General features: G+C 38.3%; 1 protein-coding gene across 1 annotated transcript in view; it reads right to left on the bottom strand.

Annotated features, from left to right (window-relative positions):
• NPAS3 (neuronal PAS domain protein 3) overlaps window positions 1-19,960 on the bottom strand; it is a 594,829-nt gene that overhangs the window by 564,120 nt on the left and 10,749 nt on the right. The window contains exon 2 of the mRNA XM_087817177.1: window positions 3,212-3,456. Within this exon, the coding sequence (XP_087673303.1) occupies window positions 3,212-3,456 (245 nt within the window). The remainder of the gene's footprint in view (window positions 1-3,211; window positions 3,457-19,960) is intronic.

The following is a 19,960-nucleotide window of genomic DNA, read 5'->3' as shown; positions in this document are numbered from 1 at the left end:
AAGTAATTGACTCAGGACATATTACACACTGTCACCTGGGTGTTCCTTCTGCAAGCATAACTTGTAAATAATCTACACACAATGGGCATCACAAAACAAACTCATCAACCACTATAGACTTTTAAGAAAAGATGTGATGAATTCAGGGCAGAGTAAAGGACCTTTCTGAAGCAGTAAATTAAAATGATTAAATTTCTACATAGTTGTGTGAGACAAATTTAAGTTTAAGCTTTGACATTTAATTATTAACATGAACAACTCATCACATTTTTTAAAATGTTGCCTATAATGTATAAATACTTTTCATATAAATTTCCAAATGCCTTTAGGTTTACTCAAGAGGCTGCTTGGGGGAGCACAAAGTATAAGGTCTGTCGTTTTATTGTTGGATTATGAACTGCCCTTCCCGTGATGCTACAGGCTATTTATATAAGCTTGTTTATCCATATGAACTTCTTCAAGGGCACAACATAGAAGACTTTAATAAACTAAAACGAGTTTCTTTGATGTTGTTCCATGAATGTTTGATCAGTAGGAGTAGCAGGTTTGCATTAAAGAACTAGAGTAAAGCAGTAAAATATACATATACTGTGCAGCAGAACCAGTTTACAGAGAGTGCCCATTGCATGCCTAGCGGCTTCTGAGAGTCGGGGTAAACAGTATGGAGTCACGACGCTTACAGCCCAGTTTTAGCCTGTCACCGGTTTACTAATAGTGGGAGCAAACGTAACAACTTGGATTCTCTGCCAAAATCCAATGGAAAGTTTACAATAATAAAATCTGTGATCTCCTTCCAGGCTCCTAAACATCCATCCGAGCCTCCTTGCTTTTCTCATTGACATCGCCATGTCTTCACAGACTGAAAACCAAGGGAGCAGAGACCATGTTTGCTTCCCCCCCACACCTTTATCATAATAAGTAGTGAGAGAGTCAAAATGAATTATTAGTCACACCCAAAACTGAAAGAACTCTCACCTATAATGTTTGAGGATGGTGATACAGATCAAGTACCATCAAGTATCATTAGAAATGAATGTGATGTGATAGAAAGAACACTAGAAAGGCCAACAAATGGGATTCTAGCTTTAGATCTGCTCTTAACGGTAAACCCTTTGTACACCGTTTCCCCCCCCCCCCGTGAAACGGAGGCGTAGTTCTACATGCTCTATAGTTCTGTATCTCTAAAAGGCCATGATTCTAAGATTAAGAAGGGCTATCACTAAACAGAAGAGTGCAGGGACAAGGGAACCATTCGATTTTTCTGCTTTGGTAGCCACCACTACCAAGAAAAACCTATAAACTACAAACTCCTTCAAAGAAAAATGGAAATCAAGGAAAAGATGATTATCCTAACCAACTTAATACAAGTCCAGGCCCTCAAGCAACATATTTAAAATGTAAAACAGCATTTTGTAGACTGTGTGATTTATAACCCTTTCTGCTTATCCCTCCATCTTGCACAATCTGGAATAAACATGAAGGCAGCCTATTGAATAAGCTCTTCTGTACATAATAAATATCTTCTAGGACTGTATTCACATCTTTAGCCTGGGAGCGGGGAAGGCTGCAGGACCAAGTGGCACCCACATTGGGGAGGACAGAGGGCTGTAAAGGACAGCATAAATGTCCCTTGGCTTGTCTGTACTCTGCTGCCCGAAACTCACATCTTGCCCTTGAAGCTGCCTTGGTCCATGCTCTTCTCAACCTGAGTGTCAGTCTTCACTCTAGAGCCAGAGTCTGGGAACTATGGCTTGTGAGTCAGGTCTACTGACAGCTGCCTGCTTTTAAGTACAGTTTTATTAGAACACAGCCACGCCCTGTTGTTTGCATCTGTCCATGGCGGAGTTCATGCTGCAATGGCAGGGCTGAGTTAACCCCCAAAGTCTAAAATATTTACTATATGGCCCTTTGCAGAAAATGTTTGCCAACCCCTGCTCTAGAGGGAAATAACTTGTTACAATTTAAATTCTAACTTTCCTTCTCTATAAACATAAGGAACACAGACCCTAAGTAGCAGTGGCAGAGGCAGGAAAAGACTGACACAGGCACATATGCGTACAGGGCGTCCCAAAAAATGTATACATGCTTTAACAGCGGATAGCTCAATTTTGAAAATGAAATGTATTTTAATAAACACTGCTTTTATAATTATTCAAAATGTGTGTATACATTTTGGGGGGACACCTTATATATGATCACACCTCTGAGCACAGAAGTGTAAACAGCAACTGCCTTTGACCTCTCATTTTAATGTGAATCCTGTAAGGGTTACAGCTCCCCACTAGTACCCTTTCCTACAACAGCCAAGAATAACGGCCCTTCTCCAAAGGTAGCTGTCAAGGTGTCCTCACGTAACTAAAGAAACTAATTCCTCCCCCAGCAGAGGTTGCCTGAAATTCTGCCAAATGTCCAGTTTTACTCCACCCTCATCAAGGATCTAGACACAAGGTTAGGCACAAGAAACCGGCAGATCCCTAAAGTCCAGTGCTTTGAATAACATAACCTTAAGTTAGAAAATCAGTGAGCAACCCGTATACATTGATAAACATATGTGTTCATATTAAAATGCTAGAAATGCCATACATTATGAGGAGTTACAGGAACACCCAAGAAATACCTCTCTTAATTATCACAGTGAAAGCCTAAAATTTTAAAATAAGGATTTAAGGGTAACTGCACCAAGGATTTGGAGAACAAGCATATGTTTATATTTGGAACTTCTAGGCAATATGTATAGGGACTTGAAACATTAATACATGGATTGATTTTTTATTAGCTAATAAAACCATTGCTCAAAATGCCTGCTATAGTTTTCTTCCTTCCTTTGGTTACTAAAGACAGAAAATGTTCTCTCTACCCTTTAGCAAATATTCTCATACTCCACCCATCAATAAAAATTTGCATGTATTAGTATAACTTAAATTAAACCCATGAAGCACTTTAATGCGTCATTTCCTTCGCATTTCTCTGAAACCTTATAGAAAGTGATAGAATATTTAGGCTGACAAAGTTTTGAAAAGAAAATAGAAATAGAAGAGTTTCAGTTCACCTTCACATGGTGTCTTTCTGATGCAGAGTTCAGATTTCCACATTTGTGTCCCTTTAAAGGATTTGATATGCAGGGAAAGAAGAAAGGATGGTGGTAAACATTTCATCTCAGAGACAACTACAGGCCACCACACTCCAGAACGACCAGACACTTCAAACTTACCTTTTACTGATGTGTTTGGCGGAGGGCCTTCCATCCGCAAGTTCCACGGAGGGTCCCCCTGGTTAGCAAAGTCCCTCATTTTCAGATAGCTAATTGTAAGTCGAATGATGGACGCCTTGTCGAGCTGGCTCGTGATGGCTGCAGGAAGGGGCAACAGCTTGGCCAATTCATAGAACTCGAAATTTTCTTTTCCCCTGCGGGAGCGAGCAGCATCTCGGGATTTTTCCTTTCTCAACGCTTGTAAACTGAAATCAAAGAAGTGGAAAAGTGTTGTTTAGAACATATGATTTTCTCATCAGATAGAAACTGTTTTCTTTTTATTTCCTCTTTCCCCGGCAAAAAAAGCTCTAGCAAAATCTTCAAAATTCCAGGGGCCATGGTAAAATAAGTTCCAGACGATGTCCACTAAAACCATACATTCTACCTCTGGACTTAAATGCCATAAACTCAAGTGCAATGAGTAAAAAGTTTGCTTATTAGGGTTTTTTCCCCCCAGTGGACCATACATTAACATCGTTTCTTAGACAAGATTTACAGGTGATGCCTGGTGTTTTCAGCTATAAGCGATTTAAAGATCAGGCTTATAGTCACATATCTATTCTCAAGCTTGGTTTTGTTCATTTAACTATTACCCCAATGGGGTCGTAAGCCATCAAAAGGACACATTTTTAAAAATGTATTTCAATGATCACCTCTGGGTAAAAAGGGTAAATAGAAACACAATTCACAGGATCAACAAATGTTAATGTGCTTCCAGCCCTGGTAAGGGCCAAGACCTTCAGTGAGATAAAGAAGACATCCCGTTAAAGACGAACATTTCACCGTGACTTTAAAAATATTCTGGTAATTAGCTGATAAGTGAATACTTTCATTCTTTCATCAATGGACATACACTAATGAATGGATAGATTCTCTAAAATACTAGAGAAGTCAAACTTTAAGATAATATAAATTTAATGTTGAAAGACAAAGCCCTGTCTGGGTTATTGAAAATTATAAACATTATAGACATATTACTTCACAGAAGAGGCAACAGGTGGGATCCAGCATTTTCCTTTAACTATTCATGTGCATTTCTGTTTGAAGTTTGCTCACATTGCTGAGGGCAGAATCTGGCACCATTGAAGTCGCCTGTGAGCATCTGATGGGAGAATTGCACCTACTCTGAATTGCTCTGTTTTGTGTCTGACAAGAAATAAATTCAAAATCAGACACTGATGATAGGTTCTTGGGCAATATTTACAGTATCCAGGTACTGTGAAAGTCATTTGTAAGTGCCCATTTTATTGAACTCTGAAGACATTTTAAATCTTGAATCCAGCATTCTGGTTTCCCACTGTACAATGAGAAAGAGAAACCAGAAAGGAGGTAAGACCAGAGTAACAGACTTGAATGAGTTTAAAGTGTGGCTCCAATCTCAGTAGTATAATATGGACAAGAACATTCCATACCCCATTAGAGCACGCCTTATATTGTTAATGATGTAAACACTGTATTCACTGCAGATACTCAAAATATCTTATTAAATCTCTATGCCATTTAAGTAATGCCATAATGTTCTGGTCTAATATCCCAAACAGTTTCATGTTTACTCTGTTAATAAAATATTCTACATTATCTAACTAATGTATTTTTCAGAACTAGAAAAGTTACTGCTATCATTTTCAGTCACAGCAGTCTCAGGTGACAAACCTTTTGTTTCTTGGTACTTCCCTAACTTATAAAGAAAAGATATGCAACTTACTTCCCAATATCTTAGTTGACCTCCATTCAATTCTCTAAATGATGGATGATGGCTTGTTGAAAATTATGTAAATAAAGTGAGAGAAGCCTTAAAATCTGACAAAGTATAAGTCTAACTGAGATCCAGGTTAGCATCTTATAATAACAGAATGATACATATCCCTCCCTCTCTATAATAAAAGCAATCTACCTAACACCGTTTAAGTGACCTGTGCCAAAGAACTGTCTTTTCATCTGTTTCCTCTGCACTTGTAGAGTGCCCTGGTTCAAGTTCAGTGCTTTGCTCTCTTTGTGTTCTTGTAATCGAATACTACTCCAGAAGGTGGGCTGAACTCACAATTGTTTGGCCCAGTAAGTGACTATGATGGAGCTCTAGAGCAGAGGTTGCAAGCTCAAGGCTCGCAGGGTTAAGGCAGGGGATGTCAATGAGTGAAGAGGCCTGATGGCGACTCTGGGGGCCGGAGGACGGCAGTCCAGGCAAAGGGACGCACACATACTTTCAGCCGACTGCAGCTTTGGGGGAAGGCAGGCCTAGTGCTGCCAGATTTCTGATTTTTCTATTTCTGGGGAACAAAAACTGAATTTTTACATGTCATTTCCAATTTTATGTTATGTTTTAATTTTATGTTAGCCAATTAAAATTTTAAAAATTATGCAAGCCCATTAAAATATGCCATTTAGTCAATAATGGAGCAGGGACTCATTTTTCTAATTGGGCAATAATTTGAGAGAACCACTTTTGAAGGTAGTTTTAGCGGATGATATATGTAATTTTCCTTTATACATGTCACTCAAATGATCACAAATGAACTCATTTGTTATCTAATTAATATTACTAATATTCATGCTAGGAATTTCTCAATTCAACTGAAGCAACTAGAGGATTAGGCAATTATTCTGAAATTGATATTAATGCTTATCAATAATCTGAGGAAAAAACTAATCCTACAGGGAGGAAAGGCCAAGATCACAGGGAGCAACCCAATGGGCTCTAAAGCCTAGTAGAGGGAAACGGAATACATGGACAACGATGCCATTTGGTTCCCTGGCTAAGCACTGCCCTGACGCTTGACTTTTCCAAAACAGCACTGAGCACAGCCTCCGTTATGTGTTCCTGCCCCACCTTCTTGTCGTGTTTCTCCCCTCCTCCCTTTTTACTCTAACACACGCTGTTACCCCACTGGAGTAATCTTCTTGGCCATAAACTCAATAACAAAGGGTTTCCATGACTTCCACATCACATCATTATGCAGACACCACAGTTCAGAAGACTTTCAGAATGATAGCACTGTGTCATAATAAGTAGTAATTGGTTTTGAAGGCAACAGCAATAAAATACAGTCAAAGGATTATAGAGGTTATAGAGATGCTGACAAAAATAGATGAAGCTAAAGACCTTAAGACAACAGCACAGATTGTGGATTAATCTTTTTGTCTGCTTTTGTGAAGTAGAGCCTAGTTATAAGCAATTTTCAAATTGAATTAAGGACTACATTAAAACCTAAAATAAACTTTGTCTTTATACATTCTGTTCTAAACCAAAAAAATATTTATAGACTACTAAAGAAAGGATGGGTTGTTTGTACATGAGTAAAATGTTGTAGAGCTGATCTCTGCCATCTAAAATATGATTAAATTTCAGATTCTCAATGAGTTACTCCCTGGGCCCAAACTCCCCACTGCTCTCATGCTCTTAGGATCTGGACAGCAGGAAGAAGGGACTTCCTTATGCTCAGCAATAAAAATTTCAACACTCTTTGATGGGCATGTTATCAACCTCATCAAGCATTACCACCAACTAAAGACAAAAAAATCAGCAGCCATTTCAAAAGAGAGACAGATACATATATAGAGAGATAAATAAAATTTGGAAGTCCTATACAAAGTTGTGTGTGCATGTGTACACTTCGGGAAGAAAGTAAATAATTTTACGATTCTCCTTAGGGCTCTTATCTCCCCAGCCCAAAAGGGTAATGATCTAGTATCTACAATTTCCCCTTATAAACCTTATAAAGTTAAATCCCCCCTCTTTTTGTCATTGATGTTGCCAGAATTAATTTATCCTACATAAGTATCCTGGGTTTAAATGATATTATTTAATCTATGTTTCTTCTCAACACTTTGAAAGAATTTTTACAAGTTTCTAAAGTTATACCTAAAGCACAGACAAAAAGCAATTAAAAATTTTTACTGGTAATGACAGTGCATGTTGAATGAGAAGGGATTTTTATAATCCTTTTATGAATTTTAGGTCCCTTTGGCAAGTTGTGTGTTTTGTGCGAAGACTCCTGGTGAAGGATTTAGAAGGCCCACCTTGGCCACTTGCCGCCATTGTGATTCTAAATCACAAAGTTGAGCCCCAATTTTATCATTTGATAAAATCAGGATGACAAGCAAGGGCATTTTTGGCAAATTCCCTGGGAATCACTATAAAGGAGTAAACTCCTTGGGCAATTCTAGATTTTAACAATTAAGATAGTTTATAAACTCTAAACGTGATAGAGTCCACTTCAGAATTTTACAACAGAGAATTACAGAGAAAGAGAAGGAAGGGGGGAGGGAGAGAGTGGGGGGGGGAGAGACAGACAGACATTAATCTGTTGTTCCACTTACTGGTTGATTCTTGTATGTACCGGGGATTGAACCTGCAACCTTGGCATATTGAGACAATGCTCTAAGTAACTGAGCTACTTGGTCAGGGGTACAACAGAGAATTTTCACAACTTGGAAAGACTCAGAAATGCCCCAAATATAGTCAATGCATCATTAAACTCGGAGCACAGCAGTTAGGAGTTGGGCTCCGTAGCCAGATGGTGGGCATTCACATCATCTTATGGTTACTAGCTGGGCAACCTTGGGTAGGCCTCTCAACCTCTATGGGCCTCAATTTCCTCATTTGGAAAATGGACATTTTAATAGTATCTACTTCACAATATTCTTGAGAGGAGTGATTGAGCTAATGTGTGCAAATTGTTAAATGTCTGTCATACTGTAAATATTACATAAGCATTAACTTTTATTATAATAAATATAAAACTTTTACTGGAAAAGCCCAACTGTTTTAATCCTAGTACCACATCTGATTACCACTCCGTTTCTCCAAAATTCTTTATAATTTTCTTTAACCAAGCTTCTTTTCTATCATTTTTTGACTCTACATTTTCTATAATTCAAAATACCTGTTTGCTTTCTTTATTGTCCCGTCAGATTCCTTTCTCTACTGCCACTTATGACCTTCACATTAGTAAATTTAATTTCCCATGTAGTAACAGTAAAAATCAAACCAAGGGAAATAAAATCAGAGGCCTAACTTCTGTTTGATGACAACTAAAAACGGCCTAATTTTTAAATCCCTACCATGTTCTATTAATGATTAGCATCAAGTTCTGTCTGATGGCTTTCTCAGCATGTCTTCCACACTAGCAGAAGGTAGAGGTTAAGTGTGTGGACTGTGGAGCCAGACTGCTTGTATTTAAATCTTGGCTCTATTAACTTACTAATTATGTAAACTGAGAAAATTACTTAACTTTGTGTCTCAGTTACTCTCATCTGTGAAATGGGATGATAATACTCTCTGCTTCATAAGGTGATTGTTGAAATTAAATTTAATTTTTGTAAAACATTTACAATTGTGCCTGGCACACAGTAACACTATATAAGATATATTTAATAAAAATATCAGCTCACCTCACAGTGATTGTTCTATGCTTTGAGATCCACAATGCTCACTGATAATGTTCACTCTGTTCTTACCAACATGATTACTAGTCACTGGTTCTGACATATCACATTAGGTACATAGGTGAAATAAATCTCATTTGTTGCAGAGATCTTGCTTTTTCACTCCAGTGCCCCGTATGCCTATGGTCTACATGCTGTACACCAAAGATGAACTTGATGAGTTGTTCAAATAAAATAAAAATACACTTCATTAATGAAAGATTAAAGGTTTAAAAATAAATGGTTTTCTGTTCTAGAAAAAGGGTTCGTTGTTTAGTCCACTAATGCAGAAAAAAATGGCATTCAATTGCAAGACAAGCAATTTTGATTATACATAAAAATGGACATCCGAACAGTTTGCTAAGGGAATAGATTACTCCAAAAGCTTGTGAAACTTCTTTGGATGACTTCAAATTTGCAATGACAATTATTATTTAGAAAGAGTATATGTGTACTCTTTCAAGATATCTTCCACAACATAACAAATCTTAAAGTTCTTGATGCCAGGCAAAGCCCCAGCTCCAGGACCATGGAGAGCTCACGGAGAATTTCTGGTGATGGGCAAGCGCGGGGCTGCAACAGCATTGGCTGCTTTGGTCTCCACATTGGGGGCAAGACTGAGTCATGAAATTCTGCTTGAGCTGAAATGAGCAAAATACTTTTTAAAAGGTATAAAAAATTAAAGACAGGCACAGCCACAATCACTAAACCAATATTTTCAATATTTTGAAATTGACTCATGATTTGCAATCTCTCTGAAGCTGCCACAGAGGTGGTAAAGGATGCCAATTGTTTACTGGGCCACTTGTCCAGGATGGGAAAAAAAAGATAACTCTGCACTTGATTAGTCACTAAATTAAGAGAAGTAAGTTATCCTTTGTGGCTGATCAAATTTAGCTTTACACAATTGATTATTTTGGGTTCCTACTTCACAAAAATGGTTATGATGATTATGGAAATAATATAGCTGAGGTCCACAGAGGGTAACAAAGAGCAAAAAGCATCATCATCACAGAGAAACAGCAGAAGTATGTCAACTTAAAGTTTCTTCCTCTCAGATGAAGCTTCTTCAGAACCAGATTTTTATCAGTGGTTTTAATAATTTATAGTTATATTTGTGCAACAGCTCCTGATATGCACATTATTGATAGATGGACACTATCTCTAGGTGAAAATATCTTCTCTGAGCCTCAATTTTAACACTTGCATGTAAACTTTTAGAATACAATAGCCAGTCCTTATAAAAGAACGTGGCAGGTTTTGGTCATCTAACTGTAGGGAAAGGGAAAGGTACAGTCTGAACCACTTTAAATTTTACCTTTTAAAAGTACTGCTAAGGAGCCAGACAGGCAGGTTTTTATGGATTTTCCTACTTGTTTTGCTTAGGAGAAGCCAGCACTACAGACTTCTACTATTTATCAATTAATCTGGCATGCAGCCTCAAAGGAAGAAGGCCGACCTGTATTAAAAATGCAGCCATCAAAAATTCATCAAAGGCTTCAGCATTTTAACTCCTGAACCTTTGAACACCTGCACACTTGTCAGATCTCTGGTCATAGTTAGCAGTGAAATCTATAGTTACTCCCGTACCTACACCTGCCCTGAATGAGCTGAATGAGAAGGCTTCCCAGAGAAAAGGTAAAGATTCTATAAGCGCTGCTTGCCTTTCCTTTATAAGTTTCAATAAAACAGCCCACCACGCACTGACATCACATAGAGTTCAAAGTCAATCAAATCAGCCGACTGCAAAGAAACAGAATCTTTCAGGAGTATTTTCCCCTATGATTATAAATATCAGCTTTCTTACAAGGTGTTATAATTGAGAAACGCATAAACAACTATTATCTGGTAAGATTATGCACAACATAGCTCACAAATTGAAGTCTTTTAATGCTCTCCAAGAAAAGGTAGTAATTTCAGAAACTTTCCTTTAATGCGTGAAGAAAGCAGCACGGTGTATGCTGGAAGTTAAAACTGGAACCTTCAAGTTCAAGGTAAGAACTCTGCTGCTTAACTAATGCACTGCTCATAGCTGTCATCATTAATTTATGTTAGCCTCTGTAAACATCAAGAGTATAATAGGCCAATTTCACAACTAAATATAGATGCACATTTTGCCCTTATATAAATGGCAGATTGCTGCTGTAGATCATCGCTGCAGCAACACGTCAGTAAAGATGCACTGTTTGATGGTCTGATGCTCACACAATATATAAAACCAGTTGTAATGGTTGTTTGGAAGCAAAGTGTAACATAGCAGCAAAATTTCATTTGTTCCACAAACTCAGGATATATTAAGCTTGGCTGACAAAGACTGTTTGATGTGCTAAATCAGTTTGACCTTCATTCTTGCTTTATTTTTCTCATTTAACATGTGAAATGACTATTATTTTTCCCCATGTAAGAAAATATCATGAAATTGACTGCTTAAAAAGTGTCAAAAACGTCTGCAACTGCTAACATTGGATAAAGTATCAAAATCAAGATGCATACTTAAAAATTTTTTAAATATACTGATTGAATAATTATGACCCATTTTTTACTCTTTTTGATCAAAAGAGTAACTAAAGCCATTCAACGAATGCCTTTCCTCATCTTCAGAAAATGCCTTGTGTGTGTCTGAACTTAATAATTAAATTAATTGGTTTTAGCCAATGAGCATTTTTATTCTTAACACTTTAAATAAGAGGATTTAATTCCAGAATGGGTCATTAGAAGAGTAGTAATAAGAAAAGCTGAGAGGTCTGCACAATCCTTTTCAACCAATGGTCACCTTGATTCAAATAACCCTTGAATGAACCATACCAAGACCAAACTATTCATTGTATGCTTTGCTGTCTGCCGAAAACCTCATGAATCAAAGTGTTTTGTTCTTCATTTTCCCCAGAACTTTAAGCCATACAACTGGCAGTTCCATAATAATGGAAAAACTGAAGCTTTATCAAGTAATTTCTCTCCACCCAATAAACAGCCCTTTACCTTGGAGCAACTTGTATATTTCACACCTTAAATTTCTATTTACCAAATCAGCTAATCACTCCACAATTGAACTCAGAACAAAAAAAAATTATCAATTAAAGTGGTTGAAACTCCTGCAAATTATCATTTAGGAATGAAGTAATTGCTTTCATCAGGGCAGAAAAGCCCGCCAGAACAGAAATGTCACTTTAGATTAGTGTTCTCACTCCTGAAGCTATGGATGACACAGCTGATATAAGACTAAATGCCAAGACCAATCAATTGCTTTTGTGGCTCTGCTCTGAGCTGCTGTAAAAGGGGCCATTTTCTAGGATCTACTCTTCATTATAGTAAATGCTATCTCCTTGGTAACATAATTCCATTTCTCATAAATTCTGTCTGAGAGCATTGTCCTAACAATGGATGTTTGTGGAAAAGAATGCTGTTGGTTTAATGCACAGAATTCAGTGTGAATGGCTGTCAAACTGCTCTAGTTTACTAGTTCTTAAACCTAAATTGAAGTCTTATGCATTAAAAGAATTCTTGGGGAGAAATGAAAGTCCCGAACAAGGGTAAGATGCTGTATTCGAAGGCTTCGTGCTACTGGTTTAGTTTTCACTATTCTAGTGTTCATCTGTCCTTACATTAAACCAGTCGGCTCACCCCAGCGGTGAGTGAACACTTCACTTACTTTCTCAGCAGTGCAGTTTGCAAATGTGAAACCTCAGAAGCAAATATGGACTCATTAGGCAACTTCATGCGATTTGTCAATAGCCAGAAATGTGTTAAAAGGGGGGGGGGGGGGAGTCTTCCTTTAGCTGAGCCCTTCCTGGAAAGCATCCAGATCTTAATTTATATTGTTCATCCCCCTGAAGTTACAAGAATCTGGGTTGCAGGCTCCAATTAAAAGGAAATTGAAGAAGCTAATAGAGAGAGAAAGCAGCAATTCCCTGCCCTGCTCTCTTCAGGTCTGAGGTTCAGCAAGAGAGTCAGGACCATGGGATACAGGCTTTCCCATCCTAGTGAGCACACATGTGTAGCCTCCATGAACAGTAACAGGAGCACACACTGAGAGGAATGTCTACTGCTAAATATGTGCAAAGGTTAGAGCACCTCTGCTGAAAGGCAAAAGGGAGGGAATGTTCACACCCTGTGACAGTGGGGCATTTTACTGACCATTCAAGGGCAACTGCTGGAATTTCTATCCTCCAAAGAACTGCAGTACTAATTTTCACAATATCAATAGCAGGAAAGTACAAACGTTGTTTCTGATTTTAAGATTATTCAGCGTCACCAAAGAATAGCATGAGCCTTACAATAATAATAAAAGCTAATCTGAAAGCTTACTCTATTTCAGCCAGGATCCAAATGTTTTCTCTCATTTAATTCATGCCTGCCAATATCAGCAAGGGGGGGGGGGGCAACTATGGGAGGCAGATAACCTCTGCTGGATACATTTGAAACTAAAATTAGTGTTGCTCCCAGACCCTTTTGGGGGCAGGGTGGGCTGAATGGGCTTTGTACATTCCCTTCAACTTTCTGCACATACCTATCCCCAAAAACTGGGAAATTTTTGTCTCAAGGAGAACCTTCCCCAGGTTCTGGACTTTCCGTACTAAAAGCAGGAAAGTCCTGGGCAAACCAGTACAGTTGGTCACCCTGGAAGTCATATTGCCCCATCTCACAAATAAGAAAATCGGATCACAGAGAGAAAAAGTAACTTACCCAAAGCCAATGATGGCTGGAGTTGGAATTTGAACCTTGGCAAGATAACCCAAGCACATCCTTCCCACTGCACTACATTGCTTCTACAGGAATAAAGTCTTCATGAGTCCCCCTTTCCCTATTTTATTTATATGACAATTAAGTCACTGGTAAAGTTTTATCTGATTTATTATCACCCATATAAATTTCATAATTGTTATGAAAAACATTAATTCCTTAATGAAATGTGCAATAAAACCTCGATTTTCAGGCTTATAAACACATTCCAATTGGGAGGAGAAAGATTTGCTGTTAATTGCTCTAAGTCCCAAAATAAACTGCTTTGGAATTCAAATTCAAATGACCTTTTCTAAAGAGAAAATTCATTTTTTCTTTTAATTTTAAGTGTGATTTCAAACACTTTTGAAAACACAACTAAGTAGAAGAAGGCTTTTGAAAACTTTCAAGCTGGATAGAAGAAACTTTGAAAGGAGAAAGCATGCTTTGGAAAGTCTGAAGACCCTGAAGCATGAAAAATGAAAGTTACGGTCATGTGAACACTGCAGTCACGGCGCACAGTCACTTGGCATCAAAGAACACCCCCTTACACTACGGCTGTCGGCATTCTTTTGTGAAATAGAGATAATTACGTAAATAGTCACCCTTTATTTAAACACTGCAATTGAGGATATAGATCCATCAGTCTTAAGGGGCTATATACTCTATCCCCCACCTATTTTTTTTTTATTTGTGTATTTTTACTTCATCTTTCATTAAGACTCCAAAAGCACAGTGTATGGTTGCTGGGGGTGTAAACAGCTACGATTTCTAGAGAACACTTGGGCCAGTACCTATCCAAAAGCTTAGAAAATTGTCTTCTGTGACCCAATCTAAGATGTGAACAAATACATTGCTAAAATAATGTTCACTACCTCTTTGAGAAACTTTAGAAAAATATATGGAATATTCTCAAGGTATTGAACAAGGATGTTGAAAAAAATCTTCAATGGCTTAAAAAATTTGCAATATGTTAAATGATAAAAGGCAGTTTAAAAATTATCATATATAGTGGAGGATCAAATGACTAGATAGCAATAGCTCTAGATCTACATAGATAGATATAGATATAAGATATACCCAAATCTGAATTTCCATAAATCAAAATATTAAGATTGGTTATTTCTACATGGTAGAAATTCCTGCGTTGTCTGGGAGAGGGCTGGAGGTAACTAATTTCTGAAGTTTCTTCAATAGACATATAATTTTTACTATAAGTATATATATTAAAAATGTAATTTTATGGAGTCCAAGTTGAGCCTTGGAAGCAGCTTGATGCTCCAAGGTATTTTTCATTTAATAAATGGTTTACTCGGCAGTGCTATCAAGTGCCATCCTGTCAACTACTTCTTGCAATAGTAGGGCCTGAACAATATTTGGGGGGAAAGCCTGGCCTGGTCATTAGTCTAAAAGAAAGCTGGGAACAGAACAGCAAGGAAAGGGCTTCATCCCCCTGACGGTATCTCCCACGGGTCGCCCACCCGATGCCCGAGTCCTTCAGCCAGGCAGCCAGGGCCCTGCGTCCTCTACCCCAGAGCAGAGCTTTTCCCAGCTACGTGGCTGGGGGTGCAGTGTGCTCCCAGTTAGGGAATGACTTTTTCCGTCGGTCACTAGCACCTTGACAAGCTGACAGCAGCTGTAGATCCTTACCCAGGAGAAAACACAAATAAACACAGGAAGTATTGCACATTCCTAGAGCACCTTCTCAGATCCTGGCTCGAGTCTAGGTTAGCAAGTTGCCACAACTGACGATATCTTGAGATCTCTACTGACCAAACTATTACAATCAGGATCATTTACTGTCTTTCACTGACTGCCGTACTTCCCACTTCTAATAGGTTTTGGTCCTTGGTGGCAGGGCGGCTCCATGGCGATAGACTATATACGTACATGCAACAGCCAAGGTGTCTGTGTGCGCCAGGGATTACCATGTAACATTTAACGTGACGGGTCGTGATACCTCCCTGAGGTACTTTATAAAGGGGGACAATAAAAAAATCCCCTTATTTCTAGGTTTCCATTACTCATTCAGGAAACAAGTCTTCCATGGACCCTACATTCTTTTGAAAATCTTGATAGATGCTTAGTCCTCTCATAAAAATCTGACTTTAAGGAACTGCAAGGAAGTTATTCGGAGCCAAACCTAGTTACCTGACAGATGATAAAGATAAGGCAACATGTCAGCATGTGAAATCAACATTTAAAATATATAAAAATACTATGGGTGGTGGGCACACAATGCAATATACAGATCACATATCATACAAATGTATGCTGAAGCCTATATAATCTTATTAACCAATGTCAACACAATAAATTTAATAAAAAATAAAATACAATACATACAAATAAAAAGTAAGCACTTAGGTCCATCTTACTTATGAGTTTGCAAGTTGTCAATGAAAAAACAAAAGGTGGTCTCATGACATAAGTATATATAAAACTAAAAAGACCCAGTTGTCTTATTAACTGAAAGTCAGCACTAAATTTCCTGATTTCAAACAAATAATGATCATAACTTTAATAGTAACATGAGTCCAAACTGTTGGTAGAGAGTTTTCAGATGTAGGAAAGCACATGATGATCTGTAAGCTGATGTAAAAGGAACTGCTTAATTGAAATGGAGTGATGGAAGCCAGCAATTTTCTCAAGTGGCTGCTATCACAAAGCCTCCATAAATAAATTTAGTGTCTGAATCTATAAGCCACCAAATAATTAGTTGAAAAATACAAAATGTATACCATATGGTTGAGCACGTCTTCCCTGACCGGTCAGCTCAGGATGGCTCTTGACCAAAATGGACATCCTGTTGCCTTTTATCCACCCACAGGCACCTCACAGAAGCTCTCCTTTCTTAAATCCACCTGTGGTCTTCTCTCTGAATTTTAGTTTATTTTGTTTGGGCTGAAATATTTATCTTAGAGAGTCATTCCACAAGTACTCCTTTTGAGTTAGTTTCACTTCTGAAAACTGCAGTGTTGGTCAATAGCATAGGAAGATAGTGTAGAGATTAATGAGTCACCAAGAACAGTGTCATGACAACTCTGTCATGTTCCCACATTCATGGACCTGAGTCACATGTCAAACACACACACACACACACACACACACACGTGCATACTCACATAAACATATCACTGTGTTAGGGAATTGATTATATATGTGGTTGCCTGGAGCTAAGACTTCACTTTTTTTTTTTTTAATTTTCTTCAGAGAGAGAGGGAGATAGAAACATCAATGATGAGGGAGTCACTGATCGGCTGCCTCCTGCACGCCCCCAACTGGGGATCAAGCCCACAACCCAGGCATGTGCCCTGACCGGGAATTGAACCGCGATCTCCTGGATCCTTGGTCGACGCTCAACCGCTGAGCCACGCCCGGCCGGGCAGACTTCACTTCTTTCTCCAATAACTCAACACATCCCAAATTCTTCAGGGTGGTATTCAAACACTTCTAGCATTAGATTAAGTCTGTATTTTACTAAATGTGTCAAGATTGTCCTACAAATGCCTTGGTTTCTTTCCCCTCGTTTTTATCCCCTCATTTTCTTCTACACAGTTTTTTCTAACAGAGTCATTCATTTGTTTTAGTTATATCTTTTGTCACAAAATTCATATATGCAAGATGAGTTTTTTTGTCTTATGAATTATTGTTAGTCTAGTGTAAATTAATTTAGGTTAAGGGTCACAAATTAAATATATGTAGGATCCAACACTGTTATACAAGCAACTAAAGAAGACCAGGTAAAAGAAACTAATGCAAGTCTGATAATAAATGGCAACTGAATCTCATTGTTGAGCAGGTAGCCGGGAGTGGTGGGGGCTGTGAAAAACTGAAGAGCACATGCCCAGACCACAGGGGGCATTCATTATTCAGGAAAAAACATCTGTTACTAGATGAGAATGTAGACCCAAAGTAGACAGGTCTTTCTTCTTAAGAGAAGCCAGATATCTAAATTTTTTTAAAATGTAAAATCCTCCAGTTTTTAAAAATATTCTTCTTTTTAAAATGAAACTCTGTTTGCAGGCTCCTGGGGAACTCATTTGGCCTGTGGCAGTTAGCAATCTGTGATTTAATGTCATTAATAGCCTTTCCTGAGAGTAAGATTTACTTATGGGGTACATAGGTATGGGATACCTAGGGGTCAGGTGACACTGAAGAAACGGGGAAGGGGCATAAAAGGGAGGGAAGTAAGGAAAAGAAGACAGGAAGAAAATAAACTATAATTATTAACAGTGATTTGCTCTGAGTAGAATTTCTTACTCTACTCTACAAGTTTTCTATATATCATCAGGAAAAATTAGATGAAATTTCTATTCCATAGGATAAATTGATTATTGAAAGTAGCTCAGAAAATTAAAAATACTCATATACATTTTTGTGCATAGATCCATGTACCACATTTAAACCACATAGTTTCAAACATGTAATCAAACCTGAAAGTTCAATCAGCTCACCATGATGGCACTGTGTATAAAAAAACACTTTAATTAAAAATTAAAATAGCCCTTTTCACAATGAGTCACCAGAGTGTAGTCTCCCCAAATCAGTGATTTTATGAACAAATTTCTTAAAAGCACATGCTAAACAAGACTTTGCTGTTTTCAGTTCAATAATAATGTTGAGAGAGTCCGTTGCATATATAGTATGTCCTCAATAAGTATTTTGAAGGATGATTATGGTGATGATGATCTGAATCTCCTTAAAAGTCATGATTAAAAATAGTAAACAACACAGCCAGTACTAGTGTTATGGAAATTAAATTTACCCAGTAAATCAGTCCCTGGAATGATCTTATAATAAATAAGGGATAGGAAAGGGGAAAGGAAAAAACACAGATACTCCTCTCCCCCGTCAAATCTGTACACTCATAAATTCTTCTCTGATTATTTAAATTCTCAAAACACAGTCTTACCCCTTTCTACACTCTGGAGGTGCTGCTACGGTGAGCTCCAAACTGAGGGAAAAGGAGTGAAGGAGAAAGAGAATAACGCGCCTGTCTAGCCTCCCTTTGTTAATCACACAGGCATATTGCAGAACACCAAATCGCCATAAATCCTTCCCCGAGTCAGGCAGAGGCATCGCGGCAAGGGGCGGGAGACAGTGCTAGGGAAATCCTACATCTTCACATAGTTACTGTAGCTTTTTGCTCTGTGTGTTTATGTGTAATCAAAAATACAAAAAAGTGGACAGAGGTAGTGCTCCAAAGAGAACATATTAAGAGATCACAGAGAAAGGATTCAAATTAACATGTGAAATCTCTGTAAGATTCAGAATGCCTAAATAAGACAGCCATCTAGAGAGGCCTTACAAAGTTCAACAAAAATTTTGGAAGCACTGTTTCCCCACAGCTGAATCTCTTTAACTTCTGGGTAGAGTGTTTTTGCCTTATTTATTTATTTTTAAATAAATAACTTATATTGTGTGTGTGTGTGAGTGCATCTGCTTTCCTTACTGGGGCATCTGTGGCCTTCTCACGTCCTTCTGGCTCTATGCTCCTAGTTTCTGGCCGTATCCTTTCCCTCTCTGACGGAGGCTGACAGCTCAGGTAGAAGGGACAGCCATGACGTCCGTGTGCAGAGGCGGCTGCTTTGTGAAATTGATCAGAATGGCACAATTCTAGTCAATTTCAGCCACAGCAGGTAGAAGCAGGAGAAACATTTCTATGTGAGGCAGGCACTGTTCTTCATCTGCAGCTTCCAGGACTGATGGTACAGAAAATCTCAACTTAGAAAGCAAACACACACACACACACACACACACACACACACACACACACACACCCCACACACACACACCCCCCCCCGCTGGAGTGCACCCCAGGGCAGACATGCTACAATCAGCACACGCCCACCACCGCCTTTGCAATATGTAATACAGTAAGATACGGTGGTGTATGGTCAACTGTAGGCTATAATTTTATTGATAGACTCTGATGACATTATAAAATCCATAAGGGCAAAGAGCAACTGATTTGCTCATGTCACTAGAAATCCAATACTAAATTACAGCTTTCATTTAGAAGCCGTTTTGGGACTTTTTTTTTAATTAGTCATAATGCATGGTTATCAATACCTGTATTTGGATCATGATGACAAGGAAGGAAAATAAAATCAAACCAATGTCTACATAGACAATAACCCCAAATTCTTCTACCGCACAAGGACAACTCCGATTTCCAAAGTTCTATACAAATTATGAGATATTCGGCAATCGGAAAATCATATCTTAAAGATTTCTATAAGCCTCCATTATGCGCTACTATGTACTAACTGTAGATTTAGATCTTAATGTGAAAATTCAAGTTTAGATCTTTTATACTGTTTATTACACATGAACTTGCATAAATTCCTGAACAATTTGTGCAAGTAAAGCAGGAGCCGGAAAAATAATGCCTCTTCACTCTGTGTCAATGCGCTCAACTTCCACATGAGCTCCACAGGTATTGTGTGTCCTCATTTGGGTGAGGGGAGATCTGGATGAGGGTCTTATATCCCCTGAGGACCCACTCATCCACTTTCAAAGCATCAATTTAACAGATGCTCATGAGGGGTGGGGGTCATATGG

The sequence above is a fragment of the Miniopterus natalensis genome, chromosome 1 (genome assembly GCF_054644295.1).
Source record: "Miniopterus natalensis isolate mMinNat1 chromosome 1, mMinNat1.hap1, whole genome shotgun sequence".
Lineage (NCBI taxonomy): Eukaryota > Metazoa > Chordata > Mammalia > Chiroptera > Miniopteridae > Miniopterus > Miniopterus natalensis.
Note: the sequence above shows the minus strand (reverse complement) of the source record. Positions and strands in the feature narration are given on the sequence as shown.